At 41.2% G+C, this 22525-nt stretch overlaps 2 protein-coding genes across 5 annotated transcripts; one reads left to right on the top strand and one right to left on the bottom strand.

Annotated features, from left to right (window-relative positions):
* Positions 1-6535: 6535 nt before the first annotated feature.
* Positions 6536-13104, top strand: LOC129732360 (glycerol kinase-like). Of its 4 annotated transcripts, none has more exons than XM_055693195.1 (12): positions 6536-6603; positions 8158-8446; positions 8520-8778; positions 8876-9093; positions 9323-9649; positions 9711-9878; positions 9946-10037; positions 11575-11688; positions 11814-11905; positions 12045-12141; positions 12198-12340; positions 12401-13104. In XM_055693195.1, exons 2-12 carry the CDS (start codon positions 8378-8380, stop codon positions 12493-12495), a joined length of 1674 nt encoding a protein of 557 aa, XP_055549170.1. In that variant the 5' UTR covers positions 6536-6603; positions 8158-8377; the 3' UTR covers positions 12496-13104. The 4 variants fall into 4 exon arrangements, with proteins under 4 accessions (XP_055549170.1, XP_055549171.1, XP_055549167.1 ...); XM_055693196.1 differs by lacking the exon at positions 6536-6603 and adding an exon at positions 7548-7566; XM_055693192.1 differs by lacking the exon at positions 6536-6603 and adding an exon at positions 7578-8098.
* A 1013-nt stretch (positions 13105-14117) lies between these two features.
* Positions 14118-21393, bottom strand: LOC129729299 (uncharacterized). Its single transcript, XM_055687808.1, has 4 exons — positions 21343-21393; positions 18729-18887; positions 15127-15529; positions 14118-15079 (listed from the first exon to the last, which is right to left on the bottom strand). The coding sequence occupies exons 1-4, from the start codon at positions 21391-21393 to the stop codon at positions 14118-14120; spliced, it is 1575 nt and encodes a 524-aa protein (XP_055543783.1).
* Between the last annotated feature and the right edge of the window lie 1132 nt (positions 21394-22525).

A 22525-nucleotide genomic window follows, 5' to 3' on the forward strand; every position in this document is an offset into this window, starting at 1 on the left:
ATGTTGTCTCTTCATTTTAGATGGGAAATTATAGATCTTCGCTATTGATCAATGAAGCAAAATCACCATGTTATGAGGTTCACTTTCCGTAATTATTATAAGAGAAAAAAATATCCGTTGTGCATTGTTTGGCTAGCTTTCACTACTCAGTGAAGCAGTGCATATTGTCGCCTAGTAGAAAGTTAAATTTTTCGACTAGCAACATTCGATTTTTCTTTCATACCGTACATTATACTTAACGTCAGAAGTAGTGCGCTGAATAGCAAATCAGATGCGCTATACAGCGCACTTCTTCCGACTTTAGGTATAATGTACGGCATGAGAAAATAATCGATTGTCGCTGGTCTTAAATAAAACACCGAATTCGGTAAAATTTTACCGAAATCTCAACAGCTGAACGTTCGAAACATACCGGTGGTAGAAAAAGTAGATTTTAAATAAGCCTGCTGGTACCGACTAAAATCAAACTAAATTAACTAGATTACTTACGAAAAATGTTAACAACTCGTACTTCCTGTTTCAGTAATTCACCATAAACACTTTCCATATTCTAAATATCCTTTGTTCACACACAACAACGGTTGAAACAAATCAGCAGCACCAGTAGAAAATATTCGCGGTTGCACGTATGAGAAAAATGGCCACCACATTCACAATCTGGAATTTTTACAGAGTGTTCGGTAAAAAGTTATATAGATTTCGGTGAATGTAAAACAAGGCAAATTTTTCGGTAAAAATAACAAAATTATGGTAAAACTTACAGATCTTACAGAACAGTCGTTAATTTGATGTTTATTGCAGGAATACCGGTAATATTACACTTTACCGAAGGATTATTGTAAAAAAAGTTACCGAACGATTTTTTTTTGATTAAGTGTGTATATTTTTGACTCAGAACTACGTCTTATGCCTTGTTCAGACTACGCCGGATATCACTTGATATCGCCAGATGATATCGGATATCACCTCGACCGTTCACATTAGAGTGAGCTGATATGATTTGACATTTGCTTTGGAAGTTGAAAAGAGAAGAAAGAGGTCAAAGCTAAAACAAGACAACAAGAGCAATGCGCTTAGGATAGAGATGTCAGTGAGTTGTCAACATGTGCCGGATTAAAATAACAATAATATTTCCTTCCTTTTTTCTCGCATGCAACGCGAAGTGCGAAATTTGTAGGGTTGCGTCAAATGTCTGTTGGCCGTGTTGCCAACTGCTTGAAATGTGGTTATTATTGGTTTTCGAACATGATATCCCCGATAGCATGTAGCCGAGGTGATATCCGTTGGCAGCTCGATTGTATGGGATATCAGGTAATAATGATGGTGATATGGCCACGATAGCACGAATCGCCTAATATCAGGTGATATGCGATGTAGTGTGAACGGGGTATTACGGTAGGAAATACAGGGGTACAAAATGAAAAACCGAAAACATCGAGAGCGTCACGAAAACTGTTCACTTTCAAATACCTATTACTCGGGAGGTTCTCAACGGATTTCCTTTACTCTTGAAGCAATCAACTGAAAAATTAGCTACGAGTCCACCAAAATGTGGAGAATTGTGATGCTAACTCCTGTACAATTAAAAAATTTATAGCTTTGTTTGGTACACAAATTCCGACCAATCAGGGATGAAAACAAGACCAAATTACATTTCAATACAGGTGGCTTCCGGTTTCTGGAATCAATATGACACCCATAGACCGGAAATAAACTCCAGACGTCACACACTGGGAAAAAATGAACCCAAATTCCAAGTAATTAGAAGCCGCTGGGCTGGCAACCTGAAATATAGCATTTCTTATGTAAAATTGGTCAATTAATCGATTGGTGATAGGTTCTGCACAAAATGAAACCATCACCAATCAATTTATTGACCAATTTTACATAAGAAATGCTATATTTAAGGTTGTAAGTCCAGCGGCGATTATTTAGTGAAAATGTGGGTTCCGGTTATTCAACTAAATAATCACTGGCATTTCATTTTGTGCAGGGCACGGCCCCTTTTCACCCTATTTTTGCGTATTTTTGGAAACACAGACCTTTTCCGTGCCCTGCACAGAATGAAACCATCACCAATCGATTTATTGACCAATGTTACATAAGAAATGCTATATTTCAGGTTGCCAGCTTAGCGACATTAATTAAGTGGGAATTTGGGTTCGTTTTTTGCCTTTCTCCTAGAAAGGTATAGCAATCACTTGCAAAACCGAAAGTATAAAGGTGCTCCAAAGGGCCGAATGGCATATATCACTCGACTCAGCTCGACGAGCTGAGCATTTTCTGTATGTGTGTGTGTGCGTGTGTGCAGATTTTTATTCTCACTCACTTTTCTCAGAGATGGCTGTACCGATTTTCATCAAATTAATTGCAAATGAAAGGTCTCGTTGTCCCATAAGACCCTATTAAATTTCATTATAATCGGATTTTTAGTTTATAAGTTATGTATCAAAATGTAAAAATCATGAAACATCATTATCTCGAAAACTTCACAACCAATTTGAACAAAATTGATTTCAAATGAACGGGCTACCTGAAATACCCTTAACTTTTAAATTTCATAAAGATTGAACTTGTGGTTCAAAAGTTATGACAAGAAACGTGTTTTGAAGACTACTTAATCTCACTCATGTTTCTCAGAGATGGCTGAACCGATTTTCAAAACATAAGTTTCAAATGGAAGGTCTAGTAGCCCCATAAGACCCTATTGATTTGTTTTGCAATCGGATTTATCGGTTACCTTGCCTGTTATGTTTAAAAATGTGAAATCCAGCTATGAAAAGGAACATATTCTGAAGACTACTTGAACTCACTCACTTTTCTCAGAGATGGCTGACCCGATTTCCACAAAATTAGTGTCAACTAATAAGTCTAGCTGCCTCGTAACACCCTATTGAATTTTACTGTAATCGGACTGTAACTTCGTCTGTAAAGTACCAAAATGTGAGAATCACGAAACTTCAGTATTTCAGAAACTATACAACCGATTTGATCAATATTATTATCAGATGAGCGGGCTAGTTAAGGGTTAACTGATGAATTATGATTGAACACGTGGTTTCAAAGTTTGGCTGCCCTATACGTTCCCATTTCATTTGATTATAATTAAACTCAAGCCACCGTTATGTATTAAATTGTTAATAAAACAACGAAAGTCTATTATTTCAAAGATTACATGACTTATTTGAACATAACTAGTGTCATACGAACGAGTCATCTCTCAAACTTACAAATAACAAACTTCATAACAATTTGATATGTGGCTCAAAATTTATGGAAAGAAAAGAAATTCAAAGGCTATTTAAAACTATACCTGCTTTGATTGATATATGTGGTCTCAACATAATTTAAATGTGGTTTTGTACTATTTGAACGTTCCAAATTCATTGATTCCTTGCGATGTGTTTAAAGTCTGCAAATACACGACGAATCGGCCATAGGATATGATCAAAGTCAAATAACAAATCGTTTGAAATCATTGGTTTTATCGAAATGACAACATCCTCGTCTTTTGGCTTCTGTACATCGCCCTAATTCTGAATATAATCTTATTGGGTGGTATTCGGTCATTTTCAGCAAATTTTCTGGCATCAATCTGACACCGGAAATACTCATATTGGGAGGTATTTAGTTATTTTGGTTGTTTTCCAGAAACTAACAGTGGTCGTCTTTAAATTCAAAATGGTGTCAAGGGCCAATGTTTGGTTTCTATGCATCATCTCGATTACGGAAATCTTCATGTTGAGTATTATTTGGTCATTTTCGACTGTTTCCTATAAGTTGCCATTTAGCGATTCAAAATGGTGCCTGAGGTCAATTGTTAGCTCATTGCATCATTCTGGTTTCAGAGATACTCATATTGGATGGTATTTGGTTTTTTAGGCTGTTCTTCACAAACCGGAACTCGCCATCTTGGATTTCAGAATGGTATTTAAGATAATTTCTGGCCTCTGAGCGTCATTCTGGTTGAAGAAACACCCATATTGGGTGTAATTTGATCATTTTCCGCTGTTTCCCAGGAACCGGAAGTCGCCAACCTAGAATCGAATGGTCGATTTCAGCTGTTGTGCATCATCCTAGATCCGGATGTTAGACGGAAATCGGCCATTTTTGGCTGTTTTCCAGAAACCACAAGTTGCCATCCTACAATTCATAATGGTGTCTGAAGTCGATTTGTGGCTCCAGTGCATCATTACGATTCCGAAAATACCCATATTGGGTGGTATTTGGTCGTTTGCCGCTGTTTTTCCGAAACCGGAAGTCGCCATCTTAGAATTCAAAATGGGATCTGTGGTCGAATTTAGAATATTAATTATTAGGCTGATACAAATTTCGAATTCTTTTTATGTCCGAGGTTATTAAAGTTAGCAAAGGGGGTGGCAAAAAATAAATAACACCGAGACGAAAAAAAAGAAATATCTTTGATCAAAGTTTGTGTGCAAGTTATGCCGTTTGTAACTTGCACTCAAATAAATGTTGAAAAATAACATTTTTATTATTATTTTTTATTTCGCTTGTCTTTTGACAACACTCTCGCTGTCAGTGGACTTGTTTGTTGCTAAATAAACCATTTATGCTGTCGAAAAACCAATGAAATGAACAAAACGGTTTGAGCTTTTTTTCTTCCCCTTCCAATATTCAAGATTTTTGAAGGGAGGTGACATAAAATGAAAATAAAATTTGTAACGGCCTTACTATAATAATGTTATTATTAATTATAGAATTATCGAATATTATTATATTCGGTGGAAATCGCCCATTTTTGGCTGTTGTCCAAAAACCGGGAGTTGCCATCTTACAATCCAAAATGTTGCCTGAGGTCGATTATGGAACATATTTGTTACCACTAAAAACATTCACCTGCCAAATATGGTTCCATTTAGTTGATTAGTTCGTGAGATGTGCAGAAATTTGTGCAGAAACATGTGCTTCCGTAAGAGGGAGGGGCGTCGAACCATTATGGAGATATTTATTACCCTTTAAAACATCCACATGCCAAATTCGGTTTCATTTGCTTGGTTTGTTCTTGAGTTGTGCAGAAATGTATGTTTCATTTGTATTGGACCCCTCCTTTCCAGAAGAGGGAGGGGTCTCAAACTATCATAGGAACCTTACCGGGACCAGAAACCCCTACATACAAATTTTCACGTCGATCGGTTCGGTAGTTTTCGAGCCTTTATGGATCAAACAGACAGACAGTCTGACAGACAGACCAGACCACATTTTTATATGTACAGATTACAACATCAATATTTTAGAACCTAAAGAGTGAATATACATTTATTGGATAGTAGCGTTCATGTAATTCTATTTTTACAAATAAAAGTTTGAATGAGAAAGGCTGGGTCTGACCGCTAGGTGGATTTATTTAGGTTTTTCCAGTGTGCGTCGTTTCAAAAAGGCAAGCAACCAAAATAAGCTAAATATGTACCACAAAACAAAAATCGACTCCTATGCCAACTCGAAATTCGATATGGTAACTCCTGGCCTCTGAAAAACAACCAAAAATGACCAAATAAGATCCAACATGAGTACTCCGGAAATTGGGACGATGCTGAGAGACTTAAAATCGACTCAAGACGCAGCTTTGAAATTCGGATTTTTCTACATTAGATTTCGCGCATAAAGTCCGGAAATTGACTCCAGATGTTGTATTGAATTCTAAAATGTCGTTTTCCGGTTCTTGGAAAATAGCAGAAAATAACTAAATTCGGTCTAATGTGAGTATTTCCGAGATCAAGTGATATCCAGAGACCGTAAACCGACTCTAGATGTCATTTTGAATCTTTTATCCAGGGCCACCTCATTACCAATTGTTTGAAAAAAAGAATAGAAAATTGTCACTGAAATTCGCCGCTATTGATCATCAAATTTATTATCTCCATTCAAGTGTATTGCCTAAGCTATTGTAAAAAAAAACATTAAAGTAAGAAGCTGTCGTAATTTTACGTTAGCGTTGCGGCCGTTTCTCATGCACAACCTCTTCAACTTTTTTTTCTAAATTACATTTTACTCAAAACATTTCACTCTTTTAGCGGATATATAAACATCAAATTCGTATATAGCTAAACACCTACATTGAAGATGTTTTTTCGTCAACTTTCTTCACATAGCAAAAAAGGCTTATGAAACTAATGTGAAGTGTCATAGGAATGAATGTAATTATATGAATGTAAACAATAAAAAATATTCTTATTTCGAAACTCATACACAAATGTTGTATAATATAATAATAATATGGCAAAATATTTAAAATATTTCACGAAAGCTGGTATACCATCAGAGCTCTGCTGTTATATTTGAAAAAGAAGCAAAGATATGGACAATATAACAAATACTTTGTGCATTGTAGATTACTGGTTCTCACAAGTTAAATATTTGATTGTTAAAACCAACATTCCTCCTATGTCGTATAGTATGATGCAAAACCCCCAAGTACAGTTGAGCCAGAAGAAAAGTGCAGATAAGCAATGACGTGCCTTTCTTAGGTTGAACTTGCTCGAAGCAGCTCAGTAGGTTATGGTTTCTTTTTCGGATCAGTCGAGTACTGTGAAGTGAACTTCAACTATCATTCTATGTAGTACCAATTCGAACAACAACAGTGTACGTATGAGGTTTAAATTGTCTATCAAATCTGTCGCAGGTTCAAAGTACACGCTTTGTTTGTTCGCCACAAAAAAAAACTGGACTTTAACCAGAAATTCTAATAGAATGCGCTTTGCCTGTGAGACCGGTCCCAGCCAGTCAGCTTATCTTATCACTGTAATGGGCTGGATTCGTCATCGTGTGCGTTGCTCCGCAGTTTCTAAGCCAGCACACCAATTCACGAATTTTTGGCAGTCGATTTCACAAAACGCAAGCGATCAAACAGAATCGAACGATCGACTGGTGGACACCGCCTTTTAACTAGTGGTGCTCCCCCCGGGCAACGTCACCAACGGTCCGCGCATGAAAAAGAACCGCACACACCAACCCGCGATTGGTCTATTCGGGGGGCTCGTCTTAGGCGTTAATATCTTTCGCATTGGCCTTGCACGGGCAGGGCATTCATATTTGAATTTCGGCATAAACGCATACGTTGATATGCCGGCGTTGATGATGCCCACAAATGCGCATGTGTGCGTGTAGTTCAGTAGAGATAAGCCAGGCGTGGCGGGGCTTGGTAATGGTTGTAATATTGACGGCACAAGTATTGTTTACTATTACTATCACGGCCAGCGTTGCCAGGTATCCAGATTTAGCTGGATTATCCAGATTTTTGAACATGTATCCAGGTAGACAGCTTTGATGTCCAACTATCCAGATTTTTCATGGATGATCCAGATTTTATTTTATTTTCTCTGTTCCGCAAAAAGGTCATCACTTCAATTACGGCGCGAAATTTTGCAATTTTGTCACCTCAAGTTTTGCGTACCCCAAGAATTTTATTCGAAAAATTAACCTTTCACCCCACTGCCAGATTTTTTCCAGATTTTTATTTTGCCTTTTCCAGATTTTTGAAAAAATGACCTGGCAACGCTGATCACGGCAAGTGTCGCAAAATCATGCAAGTACGAGGTTAAATTGGTAGGAATTATTCTTATTCTTTATTTACGTAGCGAAAACATCAGTCGCCATGTTTCACGTCAAACGGTGTTCAACTAGTTTGCGAAGCGTTCGAGTTATTTGTGTACGCTAGTAGTTTTGGGATTTCACGAACTGTTCGGAATGGTGTTGCTAATCAGTAATTCAGTGACGTGCTAAACGTCATAATGCGACAGTGATCCGCGAGAAGACGGTTGTAAGTGGCATACAGAGTGGCTCTTTTTAGTGTGCTGTTTCTATTTTGGGAAATCAATAAAATATGTCGAATAACGCGGTGTCAATTATGTTATTCTTATCAGCAAGATTGCCGCTCATTATCAGCTAGCGGTACTGAATTAACTTGTCGTGGTTCTCCATCGCGATTGCATGCACACACGGCTCGCCACTAATCCAGCGAAAACCAGTGGTTTTAAATTTTCTCGGCATCAGCAGTACCGAACTTGCCCCCGAAGCGTTTGGTTCACTGAAGATAGTGTAAATATTTTGCCACAGATTAAAGACACTTGTTTGACTAGTATGATTTGTTACGCCGTGTGCTTCAAGGTAACGTAATTGATTTTGTCTTAATTGCAGATAGAGCCAGTGACGCGCACACCACTGACTGATTCAGGCTGCAGCGGAGACTCTCAACATTATGCAACACATATAAATATAGAAGAGAACGTGGTGTGCGAAGTTTTGTCGCCTGTCAACCAGAAGGAAGCTACTTTTAATCTGGGTGCTATTTACGAAATTCTACGTTGATCCATTATCTACAACCGCGGCCGCAGGAATTCCACACGAGAATACCATTATGGGCACGGCAGAGCGAAGCAAGTTGATCGGTGTTATCGACGAAGGGACCAGCATCACCCGCTTTGCGGTAAGTACAGTACCTTATTTTCCTATTGGAATTGTTGAACAGAACTGAGATTCAAATATGATTTATGTTGTAGATTTTCAGACTGCCCGACTTCGAAGAAATTTGCTCCCACGAGCTGAGCATCACTCAGATAATCCCTCACGAGGGTTGGGCAGAGCAGAATCCGGTTGAGATACTGGAAGCCGTACGATTGTGTGCCGTCGAAGCGTGTCATAAGCTGGAACAGCTTGGTTACGAGATAAGAGACATCGCATCGATTGGGCTTACCAACCAGCGCGAAACTACGGTTGTGTGGGACAGAAAAACCGGCGAGCCGCTGTACAACGCCATCGGTAATTGGTTTTCGTTTCGCGCGCCGATAAGACAGTGCGCGTAGGATTTCGCTATCAATAGAATGATTTATGTATGGATTTTTTTTTCTCTTATCAGTGTGGGACGATATTAGAACAAATTCCACGGTTGATAAGGTGCTCGCACGCCTACCGGAACAAAACCACAACCACTTTCGATCGATATCGGGTCTGCCGATTTCGCCGTACTTTTCCGCCCTCAAACTGCAATGGCTGAAGGAAAATGTCTTCGCCGTTCGGCGGGCGTGCCGAGAGAAGCGCTGCTATGCCGGAACTATCGACACGTGGCTGCTATGGGTAAGATAATATACTTTTGTTGTGGAGGGATTTCACCCTGTTGTTGCTGGCGAAACTTCTTGGATAGTTTTTAAGTAAAAAAATTAAAGAAAAAGTGCTCAAATTACCAACGTCCTAAACTCACAAAATTTAAATGAAATCTGGGATAATGTTGTCAACTTCATAGACGATTGAAATCTTCCTGCAGCGCATTTTGATTGAATGTAACTTATGTAATCTCTTCGTGCAGAATCTGACTGGCGGAGTCAACGGGGGAGTCTTCGTGACCGACGTCACCAACGCTTCCCGCACGCTCTTGATGAACATTGAAACCCTGCACTGGGATCCGCTGTTGATAAAAACATTCTCACTGCACGTTGATATGCTGCCGGAGATTCGCAGCTCGTCCGAAATCTACGGCATGATTAAAGATGGCAGCGTTCTAGACGGTATTCCGGTCAGTGCGATTCTCGGCAACCAGCAGGCTAGCTTAGTTGGTCAGCAGTGCTTCCGCGAGGGACAGGCCAAAAACACCTATCGGAAAGGTTGCTTTCTACTCTACAATACCGGAGCAAGGGTAAGTTCTACTCGGATAACATTTAAATATAATTTTAACAAAATTATTTTCACTCTTAAAGTGCGTGCATTCCACCCACGGGCTGGTAACAACAATAGCCTACAAAATGGGACCCAACAAACCGGCGGTGTACGCGCTGGAGGGATCTGTTGCGGTGGCCGGTTTCGCGATGAAATGGCTCAGAGACAACCTCGGGTTGCTGAAAGACATTCCAACCGACTCGGAACAGGTAATTCAAGAACGGTATGCAGCTTCGACTCCTTACTGAAGCAGCATTTTCTTGCGCTTATTTATAGATTGCCGGAAGTGTCTTTTCCACCGGAGATGTCTACTTTGTACCTGCCTTTACTGGCCTCTACGCACCGTACTGGAGGAAGGATGCCAGAGGGTAAGTTTACTTTGTAACTTTTCACTTATTAGACACGTTTCCTCTCCACTTTGAGATAAGGCTAATAGCTACAACCAAAACTTAAATTAGAAATGATGAAAAACAAAACCGACTCGGAGCTTCTATTAACCCCGAGCAAACTCAAAAGCACCCTAGACTATCTCACGTCGTTTCGAAGATTCCATCTCGTTTGACGGCATGCAGGAAAATTATTCCCGCCGTATTATTTTATGGCTTGATAAGCCACGTATTAGTGAGCACTTTATGGACCCATTTTATATAACCACAATCGACACAAAGCACCTAAATTACACCTGTACGGTTCCTCCGTGAGCACAGTTCACAGATCTGCATATATACTGTTTAGTAAGCCTTCAAGATAACATAATTTCGTGTTAGATTTTTGGTTAGTTTAGAAATTTGCTTATTCAGCACCTCAATGCGCAAAACATTGATCACATTTGTACTGTACTCTGGAAGATCTGGAACAAAGCTTAGTGTTCCATAGACGTTCGATCGAGGCAAACATCGTTCCACCACCAACGGTGCATTACTGCTGAGATTGGCCAATCATAGAAAGAAAAAAAGGTTTGCATTTCATGAGCCATTAAATAAATTCAAAAACAAACAACGAATAAAACTGATAGAGCGCGGTCGTAGTGTCCTTTTCGAATTATTCAAACGAACGCTTGGCAGTCTAGTCGTGCCGTCTGCAATGGAATAAGCCAGAAATACTTCGTGATTAACTCAATCAATCGGCCAACTGCTAACCGAAATCTGCTCGTTTAATCTAAAAAAACACACGAAAAAACATTGAACTAAACGGAAAGGTCATTTTACGGCGAATGTCGGATGAATTCCTGATCGATTGTCGCATACGCTGTACGTTGCTGTTCGATCGCGGTTCGTCCCGAAAAACTCCTGAGGTGCAAGGTGTGGAGAAGATTTTTTTTTTGGTTCGAACGTTATCCGCTGCATAGTGAATTATATCTCCCACGTGAGTATGTGTTGATCAGCGTCAAAGTTATTGAAAATTTCTTTTTATACAACCGGACGGCACGTATTCGTAATAGCCCTTTGTTGTTTTTCCAATGCAATATGGAACCTCGTAAAACGAATCATCCCTAGGCACAGGCGATGCATCTTGATCGCATGTGACTGAGCGACTAAAAGCCCATTACAGACAGCGAATAAAAATCGCAAGTTGCATCTCATCCGTAGATCGCTTCACCACTAGGCACTACAACCCTTTCACTACTGGTAATGTCAAGTGCATGGTCACAGGCACAGATAAGTCATCTGCTCTATGCGCATGTCTTCCCGCAAAAAAGCTGCTCAATAAAACTAAAATCTAATTATCTGTGTACCTGTCTAGCGCTTTCAGACACATTCCACCTGCGAAACGGCATCCCACGCTCATGAATTGCGATCCCTCAGTCAGCCCTTACTGATCACACCCACACACACGCAACCCCTTTTCGCACTTCCCGAACCGATCAATGATAATGAATTTTGTCATGTGTTTTTTCATTTCAAGCATCATTTGCGGCCTGACCAGCTTCACCACTAAGCACCATATCATTCGGGCTGCCCTGGAGGCCGTCTGCTTCCAAACACGTGATATCATCGAGGCGATGAAAAAAGACTGTGGGTAAGTTCGCACACGGTGGCAGTTCGCGAGCCAGTCCGCGCAAACAGCTGGTTCTTCTTGAAATAATAAACGCCCAGGTATCTATGAAACCGCACTGATAAAAGTAATTTCGATGTTTTTTTTAGGATAAATCTAACCAAGCTTCACGCGGACGGTATCATGACCAACAACCGATTGCTGATGCAGCTGCAGGCGGATTTGGGCGGGATTCCAGTGTGTAAGTTAACACTTAAAGGAAACCCTCCCCCACGGGGGCTATCGAGTTCAACCCTGTTGATAGCTTAGACAAGTTTCTAAAGATAGTCAGTTAATTGAAATATACCTTTCGTTTCCTTGATTTCCTTACATCATCGCAGTAAAAACTGAAGTCAGCGATCCGGCTGCAATCGGGACGGCGATGGCTGCTGCACAAGCGGAAGGAATCGATCTCTACAACATGGAACCGGGCAATCGGTAAGATAGATAGATACCAAATCCTGTTCTACAACTAATGTCCCACAACTTCGCAGAGACCAACAGTTCCACATAACCCACGAGACATTCCTACCGACCACCACCGAGGAGGAGCGAAACGCGCGCTACACGAAGTGGAAAATGGCCGTACAGCGTAGCTTGGGCTGGGCTGTAACTAAGAAGAGTGAAGCCATGACTGGTATGTGTTCTACAAATCCGTATAAGTTAAAAGCTGTAGTGATTTTGTTGTTGTTTTCAGACGAACGCTACGCGCTACTTGCATCCATTCCGGCGAGTCTCTTCCTGGTGTCTTCCTTCCTGATGCTGGTATTCTCCCAATCGCGCGCAAGGTGATGAACGAAAGTTGGAAGCTGCTCAAACGTGCGGTTGCTGCTAGCTTTTTAGTTAGTTAGCTCTTAAAATTGTACATATGCAAAACTTTGGCTAGTGCGACACGTGTCAAGACTTCGGCGTAGGGTGCTTAATTTTACTAGAATATGCTTAAGATGTTTTGGACTTCAGTAAGTCTGTTTATTCTATTATATTCAGATGGAGAAGAGATACTGCGTACAAAACACATTTTTTCAGTATCGCAACGGTCAATGTTGGAAAAAACATTCTAGTTCTTAATCCGAGTATCAGCTCTAATATATGATATAAGACGAAGGTTTATGCAAATAGTTATAGTTCTTCAATATTATATTTCCGTTGTGGCTATAGCATAGTGCCGCTGTAGTTAGTGCTTTAAGGTTGACTGGCCAAGTATTGCTCACTCTTCCAATTTATTTCTAGTACGGTTTTTAGTAGGAATATGTTGTATCGTGATTTATGTTACCTTGTCAGTTTTTTTTAGCTATTTGTATCTATGTGAAAGACAACGACGAATTTGAAGACTATTATTATACTAATTATATTATATTTTACCTAAAGCGTGTTGTTGGCAAATTATACTACGAATGTTATTCGGAAAATTGATTGTTCAAGGTCTGGTCCGAAAGCTTCCTTTAAGGGGTTATATACCTTTTTGGTTGAGAAAAATGAGGGAAGTTTGAATCTATTTTGAAGTGCATAGCACCATTTTCGTTGCGTTTCGAGTTTATCAACAACAAAAAAATACGTTTGATTTTGAGATATACCAATTATTACTCGAGTAATGGCCTTTTCCCCGAACCCCTTTTTTGCAGAGGCTTGCGGTGATCCTGATAGACCTCAGCGGGCCAACCGAAATCGAAAAACTCATATTATTTCATTAGTTTAGAAGTGTGCCGGGTCCTTGAACGATCGCTTTTACTGCCGTTCCAATCATAGTAGTCCCATGTTCTACACAAATCTTATGCACGCTGGGACAACTATGCTTGGAACGGCAGTTTATGAGTATTTTGTTTTCAGTGCAAACGGGAACGTTTTTCCCAAAAAATGCACGTTTTGAGCGCTAAAAATTGCTGTTCGGACCGAACAAAATCAAAGAATTAGTGTTTCGTGTATTTTTAACTCTTCCAAATACTCCTGATTTATGATTGTTTAATTTGATGTTAAATTAACCACCGATTAGCGTTACACGTTTTCGTCCTACTGACTGTACTCGTGCTAACCTAACTTTCGATGTAGTTGTAGTTCGTACGGATTTTAATTGTGCTCTGTCCGAATATTCCACAGACTTAATGTCTCTCGACTTTAATTCTCGAATCGTCTCAGACAGTCCTTCCGTCCACTAGAGTTGTTTGTTGATTTTTAACTATCAATCGATAGGTGCCTGTCAGAAACAACCTGCACTGACTCCGCTTCCTTACTTTATTAGAATTTTTCCAACAAACACTTCGCTTTTCAACTGAATTTATCTTAACTTTATTAAACAATCTTTCGCTTTAACCTTTACTTTTTTCTTCTCCTTCCTGTTATCTCTCTATGACAACTTCGATATTTATTTACTCTACTACCTTGACGTTCCTTCCTGTCACCTCGATCCCTGTGGTATTTTACGCATCGCTTGGTAGCAGGTTGGCAGTGTTCCCAACATATTCCCCGGCCCGTAACCCAGGTCCGGAAGTTACTTTCGGTTCGGTGTTACCTACTTCTAACTCCAGCACAGCCAAGTTCGCTACTGCACGCTTGTAGCGCTTAGTTCGCGTACGCACCCATGCTTGTCGAATGCGACCATCTCTGGATATGATAGGCTCCTCTACTATTCCTCTAACCCAACACTTTCGGTTGTTTCCCTCGACGATGTAGACCAGGTCACCCGCCTTCAACGGTTTCGTTTCACCAAACCATTTGGTGCGTTGGTTCAGAGTGGGGACGTATTCTCTAATCCAACGCTGCCACATCTCACCAGCCAACTGTTGTGATCGTTTGTACGCATCCCGCAGAGCTTCACTAGGATTTGCCGGCGGAATACCTACGTCTTGTCGCTTCGAGGGGGGGCCACGCAAGAAATGGTTTGGAGTCAAAGCTTCTGCTTCCTCAGACTCCTGAGACGTATATGCGAGAGGTCGGGAGTTTATCATGTCCTCGGCTTCCACAATCACCGTCTGAAGGATTTCATCCGTAAGTCGCCTGCCATCATGTAACGATTTCAGTGCCTCCTTTACCGAGCGGACTAAGCGTTCCCACACACCTCCCATGTGGGGTGAAGCGGGAGGATTGAACGTCCATTTCGTTTTAGCGTTTGTGTACTCGTCCGCACAATCAAACTCGATGTCCTTAATGAGTGCCGCCAGCTCTTTGCTTGCCCCTTGGAAATTGGTCCCGTTATCCGACAGAAACTCTATTGGCCAATCTCGTCGTCCAATGAAACGATTTATCGCCATCAAGCACGATTGTGTTGTCAGTCCATGCACAACCTCAAGGTGCACCGCCCGCGTAACCAGGCAGGTGAATAGTGCTATCCACCGTTTCTCTCTTCTGCGTCCCACGGTCACTTCGAACGGTCCCATGTAGTCTACTCCAACAAAACTAAATGGACGAAGACTTGGTGTTAAACGTTACACCACATGCAAGCCGATGATACCTTCTTTACCACTGCATCCATATGAACGATATGAAACAGTTGTCTCAGTTTGTTCTTTACCGTTTGTCTGTATCCATGGCCACACTTTTCGTGAACGTGCTGGACGATCAGATTGGTGATCCTGGAATCATCCGGTAAAATGACAGGAAATCGAAGATCGAATGGAAGATCCTCGGCCTGCGCACATCGTCCCTCCATACGAATCAAGCCAGCCTCATCGATTAACGGAGTGAGCTTCCTAAGAGGACTAGATTTATCGATTTCGAGCCACTGACTTACTGGGCGGTTTTCGTTCCGTTTCAACAACTTTAGTTCATCAATAAAACTCTCTGCCTGAGCCATACGCAGCAGACATTTTTCGGCCATATCATACTCTTCTTGCTGCAATGGAACAATAGTACAAACTACCGCATTTTGCTTCAACATCTTTGCTTGCAGCTTCGTCGGTAGTTTGTACTATTGTTCCATTGCACAATTGCATTAAATTTTTTTTTGCGGCAAAATGTAACTGTATATTTCAAAAAGCGATCGTTCAAGGACCGGCGAATTTAATAACGAAAATTAAAAAAAAATAATGAAGGAAATCGGTTTAGTAGTTTTCCCGCAATGAGGATCACGGCAAAGTCATTTTTCGGAAAACACTATTCCGAGATAATCGCGTGTAAAGTTTCAAGTTCAGCTTATGCGGTCGCGGCGAGGCGCGCTGCAAATCGCTCTAACTTTCTTCCTATTGCTCAGATCTTCATGAAAATTTGTGAAAATGTTCTCAAGATGTTGTATTTGAAGATAATACAATAAAATTTTTTTCGGTTTTTTGAAAACTAAAAAGGTATATAACCCCTTAAGCATTACTTTCGTGTGATAATTTTATTTCTAGCTGACCATTTGGATTCAAGCTCAGAAACGATTCCAAATAGATATTTTGTTTTGCTGAATCAAGGTGAGACTGAAGTTTTCAGCTGTTATTGAATACCTCTGGCGTTACTCTACGTTTCGCTATGAAAGGTATTTTTTACACTGTTCGTCAATTATCGCAGGGCTCCAAATGAAGAAAAAGAAAACTCGAACCATAATAAGGGAACATCCATAAATGACGTAGCTTTATTTTAGGTTTTTTGACCCCCTCCTCCCTCATCGTAGCATTTCGTCACAAAGTCAGGACCCCCCTCTAGATAATTACGTAGCTTTATAACCCCCCCCCCTCCCACATGATAATTTTTTTTTGCAAATTTTACTATCCAAAACTTACCTTGAGTCATGAATGAACAAGAAAAGACAAGGAAGTAATATAAATGACCCTAAACATACAAAACAGTGATAAAAAAGAACAACTAGAAAAAATCCAATTTTTTTTATTAGTTTCAAGTTTGCTACGTAGCTTGGCTTGAACCCCCCCCCCCCTCCCCCTCATCACATTTCGTCACAAAACTGCAAACCCCTCCCTACCCCCTCAAATGCTACGTCATTTATGAATGTTCCCTAATTTAAATGTTTTGCAGTTTTAGTTGATTTTCTTTTTTTCAACTGCTTTTTGCTCAAAGTTATTGAGTAGGTAATATAAAGATTGCAGTATTTAATCCGATTTGGACTTGGAATGATAAATACGAGCTCGGGCAAACAGTTTATGGAAACACAATTCTAATGATTGTACGTCTTGGTTGGGAATGACTAGAATTCTTTATGAGCGCTTGTCAACTTCTCAAGACCTACTTGGCAGTGCCTACTTTGCAACTTTATTTGATCATGGAGCCAAACTATTAGTTGTACTTGTAGATCTTCAAATCATCTCTCATCCAGCGCCTTCGTGAAGATGTCCGCCTACTGTTTGTCGGTCCGAATAGGTTACACTCGTATGAATTCAACTGCGATGTGGTCGCGAATATTTTTTTTTAATTTATGTTCGTTTATTCAAGGTTTTGGGCCATTCCTATGCACCCACGGTTGTCTTTATAGATCGTTACTGGTTTCGTAATCTCGTAACACCAAGATCGCGTTGGAAACCACCTGGCCATATCGCCTCAACCACACCAGCGCTCAATGCCACGTGTTTGTTGCTTGGCCACGAGATTTTGTTGCCTCAAACATGGAACAACAAGCTTCACTGACGTGCGGTCCACTGTGTAAGGGAAACATTCTTCGTTGAACTTGATGTCTCTTGCAATAACGATTTCGTTCGCCAATTTGTCCCAAAGCTCCATTCGAAGCGTAACCAATCATCACCATTTCCTGGCTTTTGGGATCTGAATTCGTGTTTCTGCTGACTCGGGATCCATGTCATAGCATTGCACCCGAAAATCCTGGTTTTTAGTTCCTCCACTTCTCTGCAGGGGTGAGAGCTTCTTGATCGAGAGCAAGTTTTCCCGAAATAAGCCAGCAGTACTACATGCTGGATGATAAATTCATCATATATATATAATTCGGTCCATGGCGGCAGCCCACCAGATACACCGCAGGTAATCCTCCAATTGATCAAGCTACCTTGCTCCCTGCGCGCCTCGTCGCTTAGTTCCAGTCGGGTCGTTTTCGAGAATTTCATCGGGCTGTCGTCCGACATTCTTACGACATGTCCAGCCCACTAAAGTCTCCCGATTTTCGCCGTTTGAACGTTAAGTGGTTCTCCCAGTAGCTGATGCAACTCGTGGTTCATCCGTCTCCACCATGATCCATCTTCCATCTGCACTCCACCCTAGATGGTACGTAGCACCTTTCGTTCGAAAACCCCAAAGACGCTTTGGTCCTCCACGAGCATGCTTCAAGATCAGACCAGTGTTTTATAGATGATCAACTTCATGCGGCGGCGAATTTTGTTCGACCGGAGTACTCCGAACGATTTCCTGCCATAACACGTCGACGAATTTCTCTGCTGGTGTCGTTGTCAGCAGTCACCATTGAGCCCAGTTACACGACCTCGTCTATCACCTTGATTTCATCACTGCTAATCAGAATTCGTGGTGAGAAGTTGATCGGGTTCAGTCTTCACTCTGATGTACGTCGCCGTCATCTTCTCAAGGGTTCGTGCTACGATGTCGATGTCATTGGCGAAGCCAAAGAGATGAACGGACCACCTGAATATCGTGTCAGTCGTGTATTATATTAAAGCGATATCAAATAACAAGCACAATAGTCCATCACCATGCCGTAACTCTCTTCAGTTTAGCCGAGAAGCGGTGATCGTGCATAATCTGCCATAGCTGATCGATAGATTGTGTCGTACGTCGATTTAAAGTCGATAAACGATGAACGTTATATTCACGGCATTTCTGTAGGACCTGCCGTACTGCGAATATTTGGTCCATGGTGGCGCGGACACTCATAAATCCTGCCTGGGTCAATGGCATAGAATTTGAGAGAGTATCTTGTTAGTCACCCTATACACCAGAGAGACGCCGAGACACTCACCTTTAAGGCAACTGTCAACATCAAAACGGGCGAGTTGTATAATTTTGCATTGCCGTTGTCCGTTTTGATGTTGACAGCTGCCTTAACGGTGAGTGTCTTGTCATTTCTCTAATATACAGGTTCTCTATATCTTGTAAGTGGCGCTCAGCTTTTCCATTTTTCCCTTTCAATCATCTCATACTTGTTCGTGAGAAGGTTGCCGTCCAGGTTCCTTGCACACGCCAATTTGTGGCAAGTAGTCTTTGCGACTGTTCAGCTCCTTGTAGAACTTTCGTGTATCATTCGCATAGTACAGTTCCTTCATCGCCTCGCGATCTGGATCTTCCTGCTGGCGATTCTTCTTCCGAGAGACCGAGTTTTATTACACATCCTTTATTACTAGAACTCAGACTACTCTATTAGGGATGGGTAATTAACGTACCCATAACCATATTAATCACGACCAGACATGTTCCGGATATTTGTAGTTTCCTACCTAAACTCTGACCCTTTCCGCCACTCTCATATGTGCCTATGTGTTTTCGTCAACATATGAGGTGTTGATAATTGCAATAGTCCCTTAGAATTTCCATACCTACACCCAAAATCTTGTAGGGGAACTGCTCCATTATTCATCTCAGCCCATATATTTATCTCATACAACATGAAAACATAAGTGAAAACAAAAAAAAAAAACGCATATTTTCTAACTAAATCGATCTGCTAATCCATAAAATAGATTCTTCTTAGTTCACTTTAGATTTCTCATTAAGTAGAATCCTCAAAAACTCACTTAAAAGCTCTAAATTTGATATAATAGTCAGGCATCTGCACTCGAAAACTCATTTATTTCAATCACCTACCTCAGAAAACAAAATCCGCGCATTGTTCTGTACGGCTACAACGAGACTCGTTCAGCAGCCAACCAAAGTTTTTCTCATCACTAGCGGACCATTTTTTGTTTTAATCACTAAACAAAATCACTCACTACACTAAGAATACTTTAATCTTTAAAACGTTCACCTCAAATTTCCAAAAAACAGCTTGAAGTAGCAGAAATATATGTATGAGATGAATTTCTACAATTCCTTAATTTCAACTGTATGTATTTTCATCTGTTTTCACTGCCTTGAAGAAAATCAAAAGTTGCCAAATCGGTTTCTGTTAATACGAACAAATCATACTGAAAATTATTTCGACATAATTGACATAAATGGACAGCACTGCAGTGGTTACCTAGGTTACCATATTTGCACGTAAACAACTGCAGCGGATATCTAGGTAACCTACTACGACGGGCTGCGGCTACGTTCATTCATGATAATGTGATTCATTCATGATTAACAGTCGTGAATATCGGCTTAATGAGATGAATAATGAAGCAGTTCCCCTATCTTAATTTTTCCACATCTCGAATTTTCTTGTCTCTCGAAAAATCATAGCAAGCTTTAACTCTATTTTATAGTCGACACAGTGCTTCTGGGAAACAGGGGTAAACGAAAGCTGTAAGTTTTAACTACTATTCAACTCCTGAAGATTATTCCGAAATCACGAAATTATTCGGTATTCCTCAAAGTACTGTGTCGACTATAATTACTATGTACGCTCTGTTCAGCGACCTAACCGAACTTAATGTTAACTTTCTAGTTCGGTTTAGAAGCTGCTTTGCATGCTTACTTACTTTACTTTACTTTTAAGGCGACAGACCGATTATCGATCCAGTGCCGAATCCAGAATACGTCGCCATGTCCCTCGGTCTTGGGCTGCTATCCTCCAATCGCCCCTAACACCTATTTCGCGTGCATCCTCGTCGACAGCACACATCCAACGAGTGCGGGGTCTACCCCGGAGTCGACGACCTCTATCGGGATTCCTGCTAAATATAGCCTTCGCTTGACGCTCATCCGGCATTCTCGCTACATGCCCAGCCCACTGAAGCCTGCCGTGTTTTCTCAGCTAGACTATATCCGCCGATTACATACGGCATACAGCCTGGTACACTTCATGTTTCATGCGTCTGCGCAAAACACCATTTTCTAGTTTGCCGCCAAGGATTGAACGCAAAATCCTATGCTCAAAAACACCAAGAGCTCGCCGATCAGCCTCAGAGAGGTCCGAAGGCCTCTTCCACAGCTGTAAGGTTGATACCAATGATGTCGATATCATCCGCAAAACCGAGAGGCATGTGCGGCTTCGTAATGATGGTGCCGCTTCTATGCACCCCAGCCCTCCGTATAGCACCTTCCAATGCGATGTTGAACAATAAGTTCGACAGTCCGTCACCCTGCTTCAAACCATCTAACGTCACGAACGACTCCGATATCTCACCGGCTATCCTGACGCTTGATGTAGAACCTTCAAGGGTGGCACGTATCAGCCTAATCAGTTACGCTGCCCTGAAGTCTATGAACAGATGGTGCATCTGCAAGTTGAATTCTTGAAATTTATCGAGGATTTGTCGCAAGGTAAACATTTGGTCCGTCGTTAAGCGTCCTCCTCGAAAACCGCATTGGTACTCGCCAACAAAGGTCTCCTGCAACGGCCTCAGTCTGTGAAACAGGATGCGGGAGAGAATTTTGTACACGGTATTGAGAAGAGTTATGCCCCGATAATTGCTACAGTCCAGGCGATGACCTTTTTTGTAGATCGGGCATATGAGACCCTCCAACCAGTCCGAGGGCAATTCTTCATCAGACCACACTCTCAGCATGGATGGCACGATACAGCTGTTCGCTCCCGACTTTGAAGAGTTCGGCGGGAATGCCGTCCTTCCCGGCTGCCTTGCAGTTTCTCAGCTCTTTCACTGCTTTCTTCACCTCGTCCATTGATGGTGTATCCACAGCTTGACCATCATTCTCAATAGTCATCCTGCTCCTTTCGGCTCCACTGTTTCTCTCACTGTTCAACAGCACACTGAAGTGTTCCTTCCAACGCCTGGCCACCTCTGTTTTACCGGTTATCAGGTTCCCCTCCCTATCGTTGCACATGACAGGGGCTGACACGTTTCGATTCCTGTTTCCGTTGACCTTCTTGTAGAAGCTCCTCGCATCGTGCCTGGAGAAGCAACCTTCCGCCTCCGCAAGAATACGCTCCCAGTGTTGTCGTTTCTTCCGGCGATGGAGTCTCTTTTCAGCGGCTCTAGCATCTCTATATCTACCCACGCTCTGACGAGTCACAGCCGTGGCCAACATGTGACCCCTAGCGCGGTTCTTCTCCTTCGTCACTCGCTGTCACTCAGCGTCAAACCACTCATTGGACGCAGCTGCCGCAGCTGTACCCAACACTTCTCGCGCTGCTTTGCATGCTACTCGAAGTTTATTCAACAAATGCGAACTTGAAAGTACGGTTAGTTTCTTAAAAATTGAGCTGAATAGAATTCTATTCATGATCGTTAGATTGGCTGATTAGTCTATGAATTCTACTTTTATCCGAACTTTTGGTTACTTGGGTATCTGCTGCACGATCTTAGAAAGAGCAAGAAAGCTCTGTGTTTCAAGAATGTGAAGCCATTCCCCGTTGCTGATAAAGTAACGGACAATGTTTCTGCAGATATTTTTCTTTATTAAAAAGCTGTTGGAATATCATTGCTGTTAAATCCCTTTTTAAATATTATGATTATATGAAACAAGATTAGAATACTTTACCTTTTATTTTTTATCTTACATATTTTAAATCGAAGAAGGGACAAACATTTCAAATATGGGGAGTTGACAGTACAAGGTATTAGCCATCGACAGCGGGATTATTCATACAGGAAATAGCACTGCTATTCACGCCTACTACGACAATGCTTTGCTTGTTGCTGGTCCCTCCGAACTGCACAGGGTTTCAATCATAAGCTGGCGTTACTAGTCACCAAATCGTTTAAAAGTTGTCGCTTGTGTACGTCAATGTCGGTTATTTAGTAATTCATCACTAGTGTAACTCAAACAAAACATTGTTTTTTTTTCATCCTTTTTCCATGATTTTATTCTATTTAAATTTTAAACCTGTTTCTTC

Source organism: Wyeomyia smithii, chromosome 3 (genome assembly GCF_029784165.1).
Source record: "Wyeomyia smithii strain HCP4-BCI-WySm-NY-G18 chromosome 3, ASM2978416v1, whole genome shotgun sequence".
NCBI classification, from domain to species: domain Eukaryota; kingdom Metazoa; phylum Arthropoda; class Insecta; order Diptera; family Culicidae; genus Wyeomyia; species Wyeomyia smithii.

Coding starts and splice junctions, on each gene's coding strand:
- LOC129732360 (XM_055693195.1), top strand. CDS start 8,378: ATGGGCACGGCAGAGCGAAGCAAGTTGATCGGTGTTATCGACGAAGGG. Junction 8,447..8,519: donor CCAGCATCACCCGCTTTGCG/GTAAGTACAGTA, acceptor TTTATGTTGTAG/ATTTTCAGACTGCCCGACTT. Junction 9,879..9,945: donor TTCCAACCGACTCGGAACAG/GTAATTCAAGAA, acceptor GCTTATTTATAG/ATTGCCGGAAGTGTCTTTTC.
- LOC129729299 (XM_055687808.1), bottom strand. CDS start 21,393: ATGACTATTGAGAATGATGGTCAAGCTGTGGATACACCATCAATGGAC. Junction 18,888..21,342: donor ATACACCATCAATGGACGAG/GTGAAGAAAGCA, acceptor GTCTCTCGGAAG/AAGAATCGCCAGCAGGAAGA. Junction 15,080..15,126: donor ATCATCGGCTTGCATGTGGT/GTAACGTTTAAC, acceptor TTGTTGGAGTAG/ACTACATGGGACCGTTCGAA.